The sequence below is a fragment of the Globicephala melas genome, chromosome 11 (genome assembly GCF_963455315.2).
Source record: "Globicephala melas chromosome 11, mGloMel1.2, whole genome shotgun sequence".
NCBI classification, from domain to species: Eukaryota; Metazoa; Chordata; class Mammalia; order Artiodactyla; family Delphinidae; genus Globicephala; species Globicephala melas.
This window is the reverse complement of record NC_083324.2, coordinates 30757299-30774237: the sequence shown is the minus strand read 5'-3', so window position 1 is coordinate 30774237 and position 16939 is coordinate 30757299. Positions and strand designations below refer to the sequence as shown.

The window sequence follows — 16939 nt, the reverse complement described above, 5'->3', positions numbered from 1 at the left end:
CCCAGAACTCCATACAGGGCCTGGCCCACAGTAGCTGCTGTCACTCTTTGCTGAATGAGTGAATGAAGGCGTGCACTCAGCTTGAAATCTCACATTGTCCCCTATGGTTTCATGTGTGTTGATTTAAGCCCAGACAGGGTCACGTTTCATAGGAGCAGCGTATCCTCCTGAGATGGGTGCACCTGGCAGGGACCTGGCCATGACTGCAGGGCAGACCAGCTCTTTTAGACCTGTTCCCACAGGCCAGCCAGGCTTCAGAGCGTGGTAGGGGCCGGCGGGGGGTGGATCGGCAACTCACCGTTCACCAGGGCGATGTTCAGGCCTCTGCCCACGTTGTTTTTCACAGGACTCATGATCCTGAAGAGAAAGAAGAAAAACAAAATACAACAGTTGGTCCCGAGTGTGGAGTGAACACTCTAGAAGCATCAGGAAACACACGGAATTATTTGGGCCATCTGTTTTCTCCTGGAAGCGAGCGGTGGGCTGGATTCTCTGAGTCTCTCACGGTACGTTGGGACCAGAACACTCTGTCCAGGGAAGAGGGAGGGTCCCTGCCTGGGGCTCGGAGGTGCTGGAGGCACGGTCAGCCCATGTCCCTAGGCTAGGTGGAAGGCAGAGCCCAGAAAGTTGGTCCCGTCCTGCCATGTCTGGGATCCCCAAGTGGAGCCCAGCTGTGTTCCTGTGGCCCAGCATCCTCTGGTATCCCTGGGAAAAGTGTACTTCTCCGTCTCAGGCCAGGAGGTTCTCAGCACTGACCTCTCTCCCAGGCCTGGACAAGCCAGTATCCTGTGGCCCTGGTCACAGTGATTGGGCCAGTGTGGTCATGTGACCCAGGCCAGCCAATGAGCCCCAGCCCCGGGACTTTTGCGGGGTTAATTCAAATGGGAAAGCTCTTCCCAGTGGGGTCCTAGACAGGGCTATTATGTCAACCCAGCTGGTGGCCTCCCTCCTTCACCACATGAAGAAGTCCATTTTCAGTAGAGAAAACCGAATCTAATGACAGAGGAAAGCAGAGCTGAAGGTAGTGTGAGAGGGAGCCCTGATGACTTGGTCTGAACCCCTGGATTCAGCTGGTGCTGGAGCCCACTGCCTCTGGCCTTTTGGGTACGTGAACCAGTAGGTTTCCTTTCTTTGCCTAAATGATTTGGATCTAGGTTCGGAATCCGTACTAAAACACCTGTCTCTGGCTTCTTTTGTAGGATGAACTTGCTGTCCCAGGGACTTTACTACCTAGAAAGCCTGGTATATAGTCTTTCTCCTGCACCTGGGTAGAAGCCCTGGCACCTGCTGCATCTGGGCCTTGATGCCTGGACCTTGATCTTGAACATTCCCCTTAGACATCCCCCGTCATAGGAAGCCCAGCAGCTTGGCTATCAGACAGACCTGAGTTCAAATCCTGACTCTACCAAGGGTTAGCTGGGTAACACTGTCTGAGCCTCAGTTTCCTCATTTTTACAAAGGGGAGGATTATCGCCCCACCTCCAGGAATGCTGGGGGATTGAGGGAGACGATGCTGTAAGGCGTCTAGCAAGGTGCTGGCAGACTTGCAAGATGTTAGGATTATTATCATGTGTGACCCACCCACCCAGAGTAAAAGGAAGCATGTCGAAGGTGTGGTCTGGTCTCTAGGGCCCGCCCTTGAGGCCTCTGAACTTGCTAATGAGTGAATTAATGAAAGAAAAGAAAAGAAACGCCAGAAACTTACATTTGGCCTTCAAAGCACACGGAGGGGCCCACGACGTTGGCGGCCCCGCTGGTGATTTTAAACGCAAAGAAGTTGTCTGGGCAGGATTTGCTGAGGCCACACTTGGTCTTCACCGGGTGTGAAGCTGGGGACGGAACAGAATAGCTTTGGTGGCGGCAGCTAAGGAAGGGGCCCAGGAGGAGGAGAGGGGCAGGGACAGGGGGCCTCCTCCCAGGGATGCCTTCCCTGACCACCTAGGTCTGCGGATTTGCCCCTTTCTGTGCTCCCGCAGTGCTTCCAACAACCCCATCAAAGACACGGGACGCTGCGTGTCTGACCGCTCAGCGTTCATTTCTGGGATTCCCATCACAGCCCCAGCCCTGGCACAGCTCCTGGCTGCCCGCAGACCTTCAGTGACTGTGTGCAGAACAGTGAATGGTGGTTAATGACCCGAGTCACCGTGATGAAGGGATTCTCTTGAGAGCTTTCTCTTGAGACATGGCAGCCTTTTGAGCTCACAGAGGCCCCTGTTGACAAGCTCCTGGGGGCCCAGCATGGTGGGTGGGAGCGCTTCTCACCAGCCAGGTTCCCTTGAGCAAGTCTTCAACCTCCTTGCAAATCTGCTCCTTCATCTGTGAAATGGGCCAATGATGGTACTTCTCCACTGGGTTCTTGTGCGGGATTAATGAACTCAGGTTAATGCTCAGGGCTTATTGGCTATTCTTCTTATCACTCATTTCCGGAGCACTTACTTTGGGTCAGACCCTGAGATTCAAAGGGACCAGGCAGGTAGTTCTGGAACTTCCCTCCCGGGGCTTAGCACGGTCCCTGGAACCCACTGAGGACTCAGTATGTGGGACCTCTGATTATCGTGGCTGCTATTAAGACCTGCGTCCTCTCCACACGGCCCTCCCAGGGCGAACTCTGGAGGCCTGTGAAAGGCGGGAGAGGCAGATGCGCCCCCAAGCACAGCCTCTGAAATGTCACCCACACTTTCAGCCTGGCAGGTTCTAACTTATATTCATGCATGTTGTTTTAACACCACCTGACAGTTCAGAAGGTGCCAGGAGGGAGAACTGGGTAAACAGGGAATTAGAGAAAGTTCACCTGCAAAGGGAGAGCAGTGATCAGGCAGCCTTTCTCTCCTTCAGCTCCCACGCCAGGCGACTGGCTGAGCCGCGCCAGAGTGCTTGGAGCAAACCCACAGGCTTCCCAATAGACGCTGGCACACGCCAGGGCCTTGCTGCCTGCTAGGCACTGTGGCAAGCCCTTTGTCTTTACTGTCTTGTTAAATCATCCCCATAACTCCTGTGCCTGCCATATAGGAGGCACTCCATAAATCTTCACTGAATGAACACCTAGAGCATTTGGGCGGGTCTGAGCCCAAGCTGGGGGGGTGATTAGGGCCTAGAGGGAGCCCTAATGGGAATCAGGAAAAAGCGTCCCTCTGGGGGGCACAGCCCACTAGTGCCAGGCTCGGCAAGCCTGTGGTGCCTCAGAGTGGGTGATGGTGCCCCTACTTAGGAGCGAATGCAGCCTGCACCAGGGCTCCCCTGGTGGAGTGGGCGGCCCTGAGGATCTGAGCAGAAAGCCCATCCTAGGCTCTCGCTCCCCACCCCGAGCGCCAGCATACAGGCCTGGTGGGTGTAACCAGAGCTCCAACTGGGACACCATCACCAGAGAGTGAGGGCCGGGAGTGGAGACACCCCCTAGTGGCTCAGGAGAGGGATGGCTGGAGATGTGGACCCGACGGCCCTACCCCTCCCTCTGGACAGAAACCCCCCCCAGAGTGGCTAGTTGAGGGTGAGGCTGGGAGGGGTCTTCTTCTCCTATGAGCCTTGGGGCTCCACCTCCGCCCCCCTCCCCCCAGAGAGCCCAGTTTACTTTCGAATCCAGAGGTTTTCACCTTGCCAGAGGGGCTGGGCCAGGCTTCGGGGACCACCCTGGAGTTTGCCCAGAGCCTAATCAACAGCGGCTGAGTCGGATAAACCCCATGTCAACAGGCCGGCTTAGCAAGCTTTTCCCAAATTGATTTTCTGACCATCCAGCCTTCACGGTCAAGCTACTGGATGAGGCGGGGAGGAGGCCCAGGGGTCTCAGTCACTGGGAGGCAGGGGATTTGCTCTGTGGGTTTGGGTTTCAGGGGTTTCCTAAGCTGCCCAACCCCTCTGGGAACCCAAGAGGCTATTGCTCAGGGCATGGAACTGAGCACCGGAGGGGAGTTGCCGTCAGGGAACTCGGGCGACTTCAGTAATCTGCTGTGTGGCTTGCCAGAAATCTCTCCCTTTCGCTTAAAAGTGCCAACTGTAAAATGAGGGAGTTGGTTTAGATCAGGGTTGTCAAACAGCTTTCCTCTTCAGTGTTAACGGATCTACTATTAAAGGTTTAATGATAAAGCCTTGAGGCTACCTGTGGGCTTGGAGGGAAAGAGTGTTGGGATTGATTGGTGATGTCTACTGTGGGAACCGGTGAAGGTGAGAGGCAGCACGTGTGCTTGGATTTGCCTTCCCCCCAGCAGGTGACGTCTGAGTGTTTGTTCAGCACCAAGATGCTGTGTGACAGTGTCTACTTCACAGTGTGACTCAGGAGGCTTCGGTGAGACAGGGTTCAGGGTGTGGGGTGAATGGTTTGTGTTGGTGCAGTCTTTGCTCTCTGTAATTCCACAGTGCACAGGGGCTCCCATGCCCTTTTCTGTTCTTTTTAAATATTTATTTGGGTGCACTGGGTCTTAGTTGCGGCACGCGGGATCTTTTTTAGTTGTGGCGTGTGGGATCTAGTTCCCTGACCAGGGATTGAACCCGCGCCCCCTGCATTGGGAACATGGAGTCTTAACCACTGGACCGCCAGGGAAGTCCCCTCCATGCCCTTTTCAGTCAGGGAAAGTCCCACTCCCCCCGAGCTGCATCCCCCTTCAGTCACCACCGTGTTGGTGTGGAAAGGGGGACTCGGAGGTGCTGTCTCTTGTAAGGAGGTGTTGAGAGGGTGGGCTCTGGATTAGATGGGGAGGTTGACTGCCTCCCCGCCACTTACAGCTGCATTGCCTTGGCCAAGAGATTTCACCTCTCTGAGCCTCAGTTTCCTCATCTACAAAATGGGGATACTTATAGCATCCACATAGGGTTGTGGTGAGGATTGCATGAGATGCCTGTGAAGTTCTGAATACAGTGTCTGGCACACAGTAGGCACTCAATCACTGTTACTATTATCATCACCATAATTGTCCCTTCCTTCCACCTTCTCTGTACTTCTCTGCACTGTTCAGACGTCTCAGCACTCCTGCTCTCCTGGTGCTCTTTCCACTCCCCACACTTGCGTCCCTGACTCAGCAGCCAAGTTCTCCACTGGAGCCCCAGCATACCTGCCCCTAGGCCTTTGCACAGGCCAGTCTCTCCTCCACAAGGCACAGCTAAATAGCCGCCTCCTCCCTGAAGCCTTCCCTGACCCCTTTCCATTGGAAGCAGGCGGCCCTCCTGGAGCCCAGGGCATGTTGCCCCACCTCTCTTGGCACATATGGCCCTTCTGCCCCCTTAGACTATCAGCACCCCCTTCTGTTTGCCTCTGGGGGCCCCTGCGGTGCTCAACATGGCCCTGGTACTTTGGAGCAGGAAACATAAGCCAATTCTGGGGTCACTGAAATGATAATAAGCACAGCCTGCATCCTTGGGGCTCCCAGCTGGGTCAGGGGATGAGAGAGGGGGGCAGGGTGGGTGCAGTCCAGACTGCAGGCTGGGGGTGCTGTGGAAGGGAGACAGTTGAGCCCCCGCTATGAGTCCGAATGGCTGAGAAGGGGCCACAGGGCTGGGGGCTTTGGAAGGCACCATCAGGCCATGGAAAGAGTGAGCTGGGCAGACTCTGGGAACCAAGGTTTTTCTAGAACCTTCAGGGCTGGGACTAGAGACTCTGGAACACCTCACCCTAAGGGCTGGGGAGTGGGAAGAAGGGAATTCAGGGAGGTGTTGGCCTGGCCAGGCGCAGTCCCTGTCCCGTGGCAGGGGTTGAAATGAGTTGAAAGTCCCATCTGGTCTGGAAGTCCTCCCTAATTTGCCACTGTCACCACTTCTCTCTCTCACGCGCAAACACACACACACACACGCACATACACACAAAGCGTGCACACATGCACACAGACATATGCACATACACTTACACACGTGCATAGACACACATGTGCGTGCATGTGCACACACACGCACGCACACAGAGGACTCTCTCATGGTTAAAAAGAAGCAGACCTCTGTTGTGAGGCCCACTGGACTTGGAGCCTGACCGTGTGTGACCACGTGTGAGTTTTCTCCTCTGGGGCTCGGCCTCCTCGCCTGCGCAGTGGGGGCCATCACACCCACTCTCGCCGGCTGTGGAGAAGAGCCAGTGAGAGGCGCCGAGAGCCCTGGCCCCCGGGAAGGACAGGATGGTGTGGCTGTCACTTTTCGGGCCCGGAGCATCCCTTCCCGACTCCCGCAGCTCCGAACATCTGAACAGGTTTCACGTCTTAGCTGTGCTGCGTCCTGCTTATTTCTGCAGTTCTACGTCCGGTCTCCCACCAGCTGAGTGCTAAGTCCTAGAGGACACGGCCCCCAGGGGACACAGAAATGCCAGTGGGGAGCGGGGGAACGCTCCTTTTTGGGGGACACCCACACTGACACACTTTCCGTTTGGTCCTTGAGAAGCTGTCCCCCTACCCTTGCCTCCAAGGCCCGAGGGGTATCACGTGTCCCAGGCTGAGCCAGTTATAGCGTTACATTCGTCTGGAGACGGAGCCCTTCTAGGGGTTGATATGTGGCCCTGGGGGAGAGAGAAGCATCTTGCAGCTGAGCTGCAAGGTGAACATCCAGAGAGCTGGTAGCCACCATGCCTGCCTGGGAGAGAAAGCTGCCCATGGAATGAGGTTAAACAGCAAGGAGCAGAGCCCAGGGACACAGAGACAGACTCTGGGGCCTTTGTCGGGGCCCCTAGATTCAGCCACACCTAAAGTCTGATGCCATGGGCTTCCCAATGACCTGACTCAAAAGACATCCCATTTTGCTTAAACCGCTTACAGTTGGGTTTGTCACTCCCGTCTGAAAGAAGCCTGCCCAATTTATTAGGTAAATCAGAAATTCCTTAATCACCTGATTTCTGTGCCATGGACCCCTCTGGTGATTTGGAAAAGCCTATGAACTCCCCTTACAGTAAATTTATTCCCACTTCTCTTGAGACACTCAGCACTTCCTACTCTACCAGATGGCAAGTTATTAAATGCATAAAATAAAATAGATTGGATTAAAAAGGAAACCAACTATGTATCAAGATAATAATAAAAACATTAGAACATTCTGTGCTGTAGTAATATATGTGCTTCCATATTAATGCATTAAGTCATCAGGTGGGTGCATGCAACCAGGTCAGGAATGTTTGAAGTAAATGAAGGTTCCCCTTTCCGTGCCTGAGCACTAGTGGTTTTGGATGGCTGCTTTTCCCACTGGTTACATTTCCTGCCACTGTAAGCATTTTGCAAGACTCGGGTCATGTTAATGCACTTCCATTTTTGTATATTCTATACAGTATGTCCCCTACATATGAATGAGTTCCATTCCGAGAGCACATTCCTAAGTCCAATCTGTTCGTACGTCCAACAAAGTTAGCCCAGGTACCCAACACAATCAGCTATACAGTACTGTACTGTAATAGGTTTATAATACTTTTCACTCAAATAATACATTAAAAAAACCCACAAAAAATAAAGAAAACATTTTTAGTCTTACAGTACAGTACCTTGCAAAGTACAGTAGTACAGTACAACAGCTGGCATACAGGGGCTGGCATCGAGTGAACAGGCAAGAAGAGTTACTGACTGGAGGAGGGAGAGGAGGTGGGAGATGGTCGAGCTGAAGGATTGTCAGCAATAGGAGTTGGAAGGCAAGCTGCATGTGACAACGTACGCCAGACATGTGAACTAACTCACGTGCCTGGAGCTGGGGCCACGTGTTCCTCGTTCTGGGGTCTTTGGGACCTCACACAGAACAGTTGCTTGATGATCGCTGGGGGGAGTGTTGATTTGTCAAACCCCAGGTGGTTGAGTTCTGAGAGGGAAACATCTGGGGGCTCCCTTCAATTCCTCCCCTCTGCCACCCCAAGCTGAGGCTCTCTTCTCTAGAGCTCACTCCTGAGCTCGCTTCCGGCTCTGAGCCTCCTGTGCTCATCTGGCACACCTCCTCCGAGTCCAGCAGCACAGCCAAGTCAATCTCTAGTCTGTAAAAGTAGGGCCTGAGATATGTATCCACGTGAATCATCCTGACCTGGGCGCAGGCCATGCTCGACAAGAAGCACATGAGGTAAGGGCCCTCTGAGATTCCACTGTGGGGAGTTTGTGTTAAAGGCAGGGTGATTGGCTTCTCACTGCTGTGAAGCCATGAGCTGGTCTGGGCCACTAGAGGTTATTATGTTTGATTATGTTGATGGAGGTGGTTCTTGGTCTTTAAGGAGGACGAATCCAGAGGTAGAAATTCCTTCCCTTTCTCTCCTTCCTTTGAAAGGATTTGGATCTGGGAGACCTGTGTTCTCATTCCCGTTCTGACATCTACAAGGGACATCTGGGTAAGTTTCTCAATTTCCCTGAGCTTCTCTTTTTCTCGGACCACACATAAAACCACAACATGAGGTCATGCATGAGTCCACTCCACAAACATACCATGAATCACCCCCTAGGTCATTTGTGCAGATTAAATGAGACCATGCATGTAGAGCAGCTAGCATCCATCATCCATCCACCATCCATCCACCCATCATCCACCTATCTACCCGTCATCCATCCATCCACCCATCATCCATCCATCCACCCATCATCCACCTATCTACCCATCATCCACCTATCTACCCACCATCCATCCATCCACCCATCATCCACCTATCTACCCATCATCCATCCATCCACCCATCATCCATCCATCCACCCATCATCCACCTATCCACCCATCATCCACCTATCTACCCGTCATCCATCCATCCACCCATCATCCATCCATCCACCCATCATCCACCTATCTACCCATCATCCACCTATCCACCCATCATCCACCTATCTACTCGTCATCCATCCATCCACCCATCATCTACCTATCCACCCATCATCCACCTATCCACCCATCATCCATCCATCCACCCATCATCCACCTATCCACCCATCATCCACCTATCCACCCATCATCCACCTATCTACCCATCATCCATCCATCCACCCATCATCCATCCATCCACCCATCATCCACCTATCCACCCATCATCCACCTATCCACCCATCATCCATCCATCCACCCATCATCCACCTATCCACCCATCATCCACCTATCCACCCATCATCCACCTATCTACCCATCATCCATCCATCCACCCATCATCCATCCATCCACCCATCATCCACCTATCCACCCATCATCCACCTATCCACCCATCATCCACCTATCTACCCATCATCCACCTATCTACCCATCATCCATCCATCCACCCATCATCCACCTATCCACCCATCATCCACCTATCTACCCATCATCCACCTATCCTCCCATCATCCATCTATCCACCCATCATCCATCCATCCACCCATCATCCATCTATCCACCCATCATCCATCCATCCACCCATCATCCACCTATCTACCCATCATCCACCCATCCACCCATCATCCATCTAGCCATCCACCAATCCATCCCTCTTTCTTTCACTTATCAAATGTCTCCTGAGCATCTGCTCTGAGGTGCTAGAGAGATGGATGTACACAAGGCAAAATTCTGCCCTCAGGAAGCTCACATTCTATGGGATGGGGTTGGGCAACAACCAAGTAAACAAATAAATAAACAACCTAATGATGGGTGATAATGATGTTCTGAAGGGAATAGGCTGACATGAAAGACTCTAAACTAAGAAAAGCGGTTGCAAGTATAGCTGGGGTGGTAAAGGAAGGCCTCTCTGAGGCGGTAACATTTGAGCAGAGGCTTGAAGGCTGAGAAGGGGCTGGCCACAGGGAGGTCTGAGTGAAGAGGGTTCCAGGCTGAGGGAACAGCAAGTACAGGTGGAAGGCACTCAAGGCCCGGGAAGTTTTCTCCCTCCCTTCTTTTCTTCTTCCCTCTGTCCTTCCTTCTTGGGTCGTGTTTCCAAAATGGCCCTTGATGCAGGCATATGTCCCAGCCAGGGCCTTGGGACACTTCTCTGGCCTCCATGGGCTCCCAGCCTTCCGGACAGCCTGGGGGTTCCTCTTCTCCCACCCCGAACGCCTCGGGTCCCAAGGGCAGTCCTCACCTTGCCATGGCTGGCCACCTCCTGGGTCACCCAGGGATGGAATAGATCCTTGGCCCCTAGCCCTGGTCCATAGGCCTTGCCCCAGTAGCGAGCTCCACTCACCCAGGAGGATGGTTTTCATGTTGAAGTTGATATATCTGCGGACGAAGACCCATGTGGTGACCAGGCCAAAAATGAGGGCCAGGAGGTGAAGCAGACCTGCAGAGCAAGGAGATGCTGCCATGAGACCACAGCACCAGACCACATTGCAAGGCCAGGCAGCAAGACTACATGTGGGTCCTTCCCAAATCCCCTCAGTGAGACCACATCCTGTAGGTCCAGACCCTGCCCACACTGTGGACCAGTCCACGGCCTGCATGGCGGGCCTAGCGTGAGCCTACGTGATGACCATGCTGCATGGCAGTGTTCCCCAAAGTAGGGCTGCTGGGAGGGAGGGTTAGAAATGCACCTTCCTGGGTTCCACTTAGCGCTCCAGAGAGCATCTCTGGGGTGAGGCCTGGGAATCAGCATGCTGAGGGGAGGCCTGAGAACTGCGGCAGGAGAGCAGGAGGCAGGTGAGCCCCGGCGTTGGAGGCAGGAAGGCTCAGGGCGGCCACCTGCCACTGTGTGACCGCGGGCAGGGGCTCAGCACCTCTGAGCTGGAGTTCCTCAGTCACAGAGTGGACAGGGTGATGCCCTTGATGCTGAGCCCATGGCTTGTTGGGAAGGATGTTACAGTTGTCACCACTAGGCAGCCTCCAGGGTGGCTTGCGGGGTGGGGTTGGTCTCCTGTATTTGCCATCCACTCCCCCTGAAAGCCACCGCAAATAGCACACAGTGCTCTCTGTAGGAACACACACCAGCCTAGCCAACGTGGCCTCCCCTGCCTCACAGCCATATTGCTCCCTATGCCCCCATGCATCACTGAGGAGCAACTCCAAACACATGATGGACCACCAGAGCCCCCGGCCGCTCTCCCTTTCCTCACTCTTCCGGGAAGGCTGTACCACACCTCCCGCCTCAAGGACTCTGGTGGTCCCACAGCCTTGGGAGTCAAATGTAACCATCAGGCCAAGTTCCCTTGCTCCTTGCCTGAACTCCCTCTCCATCTATGGCCATACCACCCTAAACACACCGGATCTCGTGTGACCTCCCTCTCTGCACCACCCTTGCTCCTCAGCCCTGAATTCAGCTGTGGCCTCCTGCTGGCCTCAAGCTACTGCGGTGGGGGAGAAGGCCCCCTGGATCCCATGGGGTGCGGTCAGGTCTGTGGGGTCCTCGTCTTCTAGGGCATCGGCTCACATTATGCGGCACTCATTTTGTGTCGGGTGCTGGGCGAACGGCATTTACACACATTATTTCAGTTCATCCTGGAAGTAACCCTCTGTGTTGTACGCTATTGATTACCCCCATTGTACAGATGAGGAAACTGCAGCTGGGAGAGCTGGTCACTAGGCTAGTAAGTGACAGGGGGGACCTGAACCCAGGGAAGTAAGCTGACTCTAAAACTCGTGCTTGGGACTTCCCTGGTGGTGCAGTGGATAAGACTCCACACTCCCAATGCAGGGGGCCCTGGTTCGATCTCTGGTCGGGGAACTAGATCCCACACGCATGCTGCAACTAAGGAGCTGGTGAGCCTCAACTAAGGAGCCTGCAAGCCGCAACTAAGACCCAGTGCAACCAAATAAATAAATCTTAAAAAAAAAAAATTCATGCTCTTCAGGGAACTATATTTAATATCCTGTGATAAATCACAATGGAAAAGAATATAAAAAAGAATGGATATATGTATAACTGAATCATGTTGCTGTACAGCAGAAATTGACACAACATTGTAAATCAACTATACTTCAATAAAAATAAATAAATAAAACTCGCTCTCACCTTTCTCCTGGTGTTTGAAAATATAAATGGATTGTGTCAGTTTCCTATTTGGTGCCTCAGTTTCCCTACCTGTACAAAGAGGGTACAGTATGAGGGTGCAGACCAAAAGGCAAAGGCCTCTCCTTGTGCCCAGCCCTGTGGTTTGAGGATTCTAGAATAGCCCTCCTTGAGGCAAATATTTTGTCTGTAATAGCCAACCACAGTGAAGTGTTTCCAAGATAGGATGAACCTCCATGATCCCACCCAGGTGGGGCCATGGTGCTGAAGTTTCTGTAGTCCTTCAGCCTTGAGGCAGGAAGTCACCTCTTATACTCTTCCAAGCTCTCCCTGTATTGGTTTCCTCCTGGAATTCTGGCCTGACCAGTTGAGAACAAATAAAGCCAAGTAACCTCTGAGTCCAGGATGGGCAGACACTGCTGGCAGAAAATGGTTTCCAAAACCAGTTTCAGACCTCAACCTTGAGGCTTAGAATCCTCAGAGCCTGGCCCTACCTGACACTCTCATTGTGTCCAGGTGAAGAGTGGCTTGGGGTCAGTGTTCCTGTGGAGAGAAGAAAATAAAATGGGAAACTGGTATCTAGGGTCTGAAAGTGAACAAGACTGAAGATGAGGAAAGGGTACCTAAAACTGAGGGGATCGCAGTCCTTTCAGTTTTGTTCCCCATCGTCTGCCATCATCTGTTCCTTCTCTGCTCCCACCTCTGCTTCACTTTTGCCCCTGTAATTCTGTATTCAGTTCAACATGCCTTTTTTGAATGCAGAGATTAGGAAGCAGAGGAAGATGCAGTCTACCAGCCACTGTCCCTGGAGGATTGATTTATTCACTCATCCATTCATGTATCCATCCATCCATTTGTCCATCTATCCATCCACTTGTCCGTCCATCCGTCCGTCCGTCCATCCATCCATCCATCCAACCATCCATCCATCCATCCATCTACCCATGCATCTATCCATCGTTCTGTCCTCCAGCCAGCTGAGAGACATTGAGCTGGCCAGCCCCCATGAAACCGTTAGGGAGCAGAAGCTCAAGTGATCTTTGCTGATGGACCAAAATTAAGAGTAATAGGGACCCACATAGCACAGGTGAGCTTGCGCCAGGTGCCATACATGCACTATCACCTTTAATCCTCATAGCTCCCCACTTTAGGGGTAAGTAAGCTAAGACTCACCACTGTTAGGCCCACAGGCATTCAGCTTGCAAGGGGCAGGGGCAGAATTTGGATGCAAGTCTTGGCTGCCCAATCCCCACAGGGAAGCCCTGCCAGTGTCTTTTGTCTCGGAGGAGAGTTGAAACCGAAGTTTCCCCCCTTCCTGAGTCCTGGGCCGGGGTAGGGTCAGCCTCAGTCCCACCGCTCGCTGTGCCACCCCCAGGTACCAGTGACTTGGCAGCGCTGAAAACCCTCAGGAGGTCTCTGGAGTCTCCGAAGAGGGGAGGGCGGGGCTCGTGGTCGCTGGCCCGGGTCTCAGACCCACCCCCCCGGAGCCATCTGGAGGGTCTCTGACTGCAGGGACTTGCTTCCACCACTCTTCCAGCTCTCCACCCCAGAATCCTCTTTATCCTGAGAATCCATCTCAGCAGACATTGTGTCCAAAGCCCAACGGCCAAGGATCCAGAAGGAGACAGAAGACCTGGACAACACCCGGCACCGAGGCAGTCGGGCTGGGTCCGTCCTCGGTGTTTCAACAACAGCAGCAGCAAAGGCAAACCCACTTTTCTATCTGAGAAGGATGAAAATCCCCCCATCCACCCTGGCCCTCCCCCTCTAGGACCTTCCAGGGGAGGAAGCTGAGCTATCACCTGGCCCCACCCACAGGGATTTTGTAGAACTTTAAATTTCTGAAATTCGTGTTAGCAACCTTTTTTTAGATACAAAAATATACTGTGCTCTTGAATGTTCTCAGGATGTGACCTACGGTAGTCCAGGAGCCCAGGCCTCTGGATGAGGCTTAAAGGATATCCTGTGGGGTCCCCCATGTGAGGAGAAGCCAGGAGACCCGGGAGCGGAACAGGATGGAAAGACAGGCACAGGGTGTGACAGATGAACGGACAGACATGGATATTCATGGAGAGAGTGTCACGGGGACAGAGACTAGAGAGACAAAAACAAGGACAAGGGGGAGAGGCACATGGCAGAGGTACAGAGACAGAAAGAGAGAAAGAAGACAGAGCAGAGAGACAGGAACAGAGGACGAGAGGGACAGAGAACAAGTCCTCAGGACAGGCTTACACCTGGCTTCAGAGAGAGGGAGTAGAGAGACAGGATGGGGACACATACCCGGGCAGGGGGCTAGCCTCTCGCGTGGTGCCCTTGTCAACCAAGCAGGGCTCCTGGCTTTAGGGGCGGGGGCGGTGAGGGCTCTTCTGGCCAAGTCCCGGTGACCCCCTCAGCCCTTGCAGAGCTCGCTGCGCTCCTGAGTCCCCAGCCCGCTCACCCTGGCAGCCAGCGGGGGCTCTGGAGCTGGATCTGAAGGTGGGGCAGGAGGGAGAAAGGCACCTGGGACAGGTATGCAGGTGAGGCAACAATTCTCTCTGCAGCTACCCAAACCCCAAACAGTTTCCTTCCTCCTTGTTTCTGGGGTTACTTCAACCTGTTATTCAGGTTACGAAATTGTGAGGCAAAGGCACAGGAAGAAACATCCTGCTGCCCCGCCTGCTGGCTTGACTGGCCCGGGCACAGACTCGGTGGCCCCAGGGCAGAACTGGGTCACAAGGTAGGTGGAGGGGGGAGGGGGGAGGGTGGGAAGTAGGAGATGGAGGTGGGGAGGTAGGAAGTGGAAGGCACGAATGGCTGAAAACTGCCCCACTCCGACCTGACCAGAGAGCCCATGGTCCACCCTCACTGTCCATGAGCCTCTCCATTTTTCCTGTCCTTCCCCCTGGACCACTTCTGATTTCTGGCTTCAGGTCTGGCCCTGTGCGTTAGCCCCAGGCACGCTTTGCTTTTCCACAGCAGGCCTTGTCTTCTGCAGGCTTGGTACAGCGCTGAGCGCTGAGGAGGTGCTTGGTAGATATTTGAGGACTGAATGAATTGGATTCCTGCATAGTCCTGGAAGGTTAGGAAGATGAAAGCACCAGGTAGAGAAGGAAGCTGAAGTTCAGGGAGGGCAAGTGACTTGTCTAAGGTCACACAGCAATGGTGGATTGTATTCCTGAAGCATTCTCTGAGCGCTGGTTGGAAGGCTGGCTGTGCATGCTCTAGGAATGGAGATACGGCTGTGAGCACGATGTGCCCTGGAGCATCCCTGGGCCTTTGGTATTGCTAGTCCCTCTGTGTGAACACTGCTCCTCTGCCTCTTTGCCTGGAACAGTCCAACTCACCCTTCAGGTCTCAGTGTAGAAGTCACTTCCTCTGGAAAGTTTTCCCTGACCCTCCAAATCAAGATTAAACATGTACCTGTGGTCTTGAATGGGAGAACTCCCTTCATGGTACCCCAACCTGTCAAAATGGGCTGACCAATCAGAGCACTGTGATTCCTTGTGATTGGTTCAGGAGGGAGCAGGTGATCCAAGCAAGGCCAATCAGAATTTTTCCTGGGATGGATCTATGGGAACTGGGGAGAGGGAGGCACTTTTCTCCTTGATGATGCTAAGCTCAATGTCTGTAATTCTGGGGCTGCTGGAGTCCCTTTCTCAGCCACTGCAACACATCACCTCCTATTACAGACAAGTCCCACAGGAAGATGCAAATGCAAAGGCTGAGCAGCAGGGGCAGTACATGTGGTCTTGGTCTTAAAAGAGTCAGGCAGCAAAAAGCATGTGAAGTCAGGAAAGAGGATAGATTTGGGGATTAGACAGGCCTGGGTTTGTCACTTACCAGTTGTGTGTTTTGGGGCACACGCCTCTGGGCCTTGGCTTCCTCCTTTATAAAATGTGGGCGATGCTATCTACCTGTCCTGAAAAGGATGCCAGGTAGGGAGGCCACCTGTCTAGAAGGGGTTTGCTGCTCTGACAGCACCCGCCCGGTCTCCTCCCTGTGGGCAGGCCCCATTCGCGCTGCTGCTTCCTGCTGGCATACCCCCATGGCAGGATTCCTTTACGGATGTATACTGTTTCTGTGGAACCAAAATCCCATCACAGCATCTTTCTGCCAGCTTGTTTGTGATATTTCTTAATGACCCTACAGGAGCTGGGATGTCAGCATCTTCCTGTTTCCTGGAGCCTGTTTCCTGTTTTCTGAGCCTTTCAGCTCAACCTTGACCTGTCCCAGAGTACAGACAGATGAAGAAAGGGTTACTTTCTCTCCAGGCTGGGAAGGCTGAGGAATGCACCCTGATGGAGAAATAAGTGGGTATTTCCCCTGATTAAGTGGTCTATGGTCCCTGTTGAGCTCAGGATAAAGGCCAAAGTATTTCACGTGGCTTATATGGCCTTGAATGATCTGAGGCCTGACATGAGGGTGACCTTGCCAGCCTCATCAGGTACTGTCTCCACTTCACACTCTGCTCTAACCCCCAGAACTGCCCTGAGTGAGGTCCTCTCCCCTTCCAGCTTTGCACACATTGTTCTGTCTACCTGGACTGCCTTCCCTGCCCGTCCCACTCCTCAGGTCCTTACCCAGCAACCCTTTGTTGTTGGAAAGACAGAATTCAGAAGCTGTTTCCTAACCCATCATAGGGATCCAGGCTTGGCCAATAGTCATTTCAGGATCAGCCCTAAGTCGCAGGGAAAGGGGACACTGAGCTCTGTGAACATGCTCGGCACCTTGCCTGTTGTGGGCATTGGCCACAGGTCAACTTCGAGGTCTGTTTACCAGGGCATTTCTAAGGGGGTGTGAACTTGAGGCCAGATAAAGAGCTTGGAGAAATCAGGTTGCAATGAGCACCGGCTGGAGCTTTATGTCTGAGCTTTCGGTAGCTTTAGTCCTTCAGCTCTTCCAGCACCTCCTGGCAATCAGGCTTCTTCCTGTCTGCCCAGAGCCACACCTCAAATTACAGGCACACCTGGGGGATATAGTGGGTTCAGTTCCAGACCACCGCAATAAAGCGAATACTGGAGTAAAGCGAGTCACACAAAATTTTCCGTTCGCGAGTACATATTAAAGTTGTATTTACACCATATTGTAGTCTATTAAGTGTGCGATGGCATTGTGTCTAAATAAACAAGGTACGTATCCTAATTA

At 53.1% G+C, this 16939-nt stretch overlaps 1 protein-coding gene across 9 annotated transcripts in view; it reads right to left on the bottom strand.

Moving 5' to 3' along the window:
- CFAP20DC (CFAP20 domain containing) overlaps positions 1 to 16939 on the bottom strand; it is a 352715-nt gene that overhangs the window by 12051 nt on the left and 323725 nt on the right. For 8 of the 9 annotated variants that reach the window (XM_060308448.1, XM_060308451.1, XM_060308450.1 and 5 more), the window contains 3 exons: positions 10058 to 10153; positions 1706 to 1829; positions 299 to 357 (listed from right to left, as the gene is read on the bottom strand). In XM_060308448.1, the coding sequence (XP_060164431.1) occupies positions 299 to 357; positions 1706 to 1829; positions 10058 to 10153 (279 nt within the window). Of the gene's footprint in view, positions 1 to 298; positions 358 to 1705; positions 1830 to 10057; positions 10154 to 12309; positions 12359 to 16939 lie in introns of all 9 variants that reach the window. The other variant, XM_060308461.2, reaches the window with a different exon arrangement.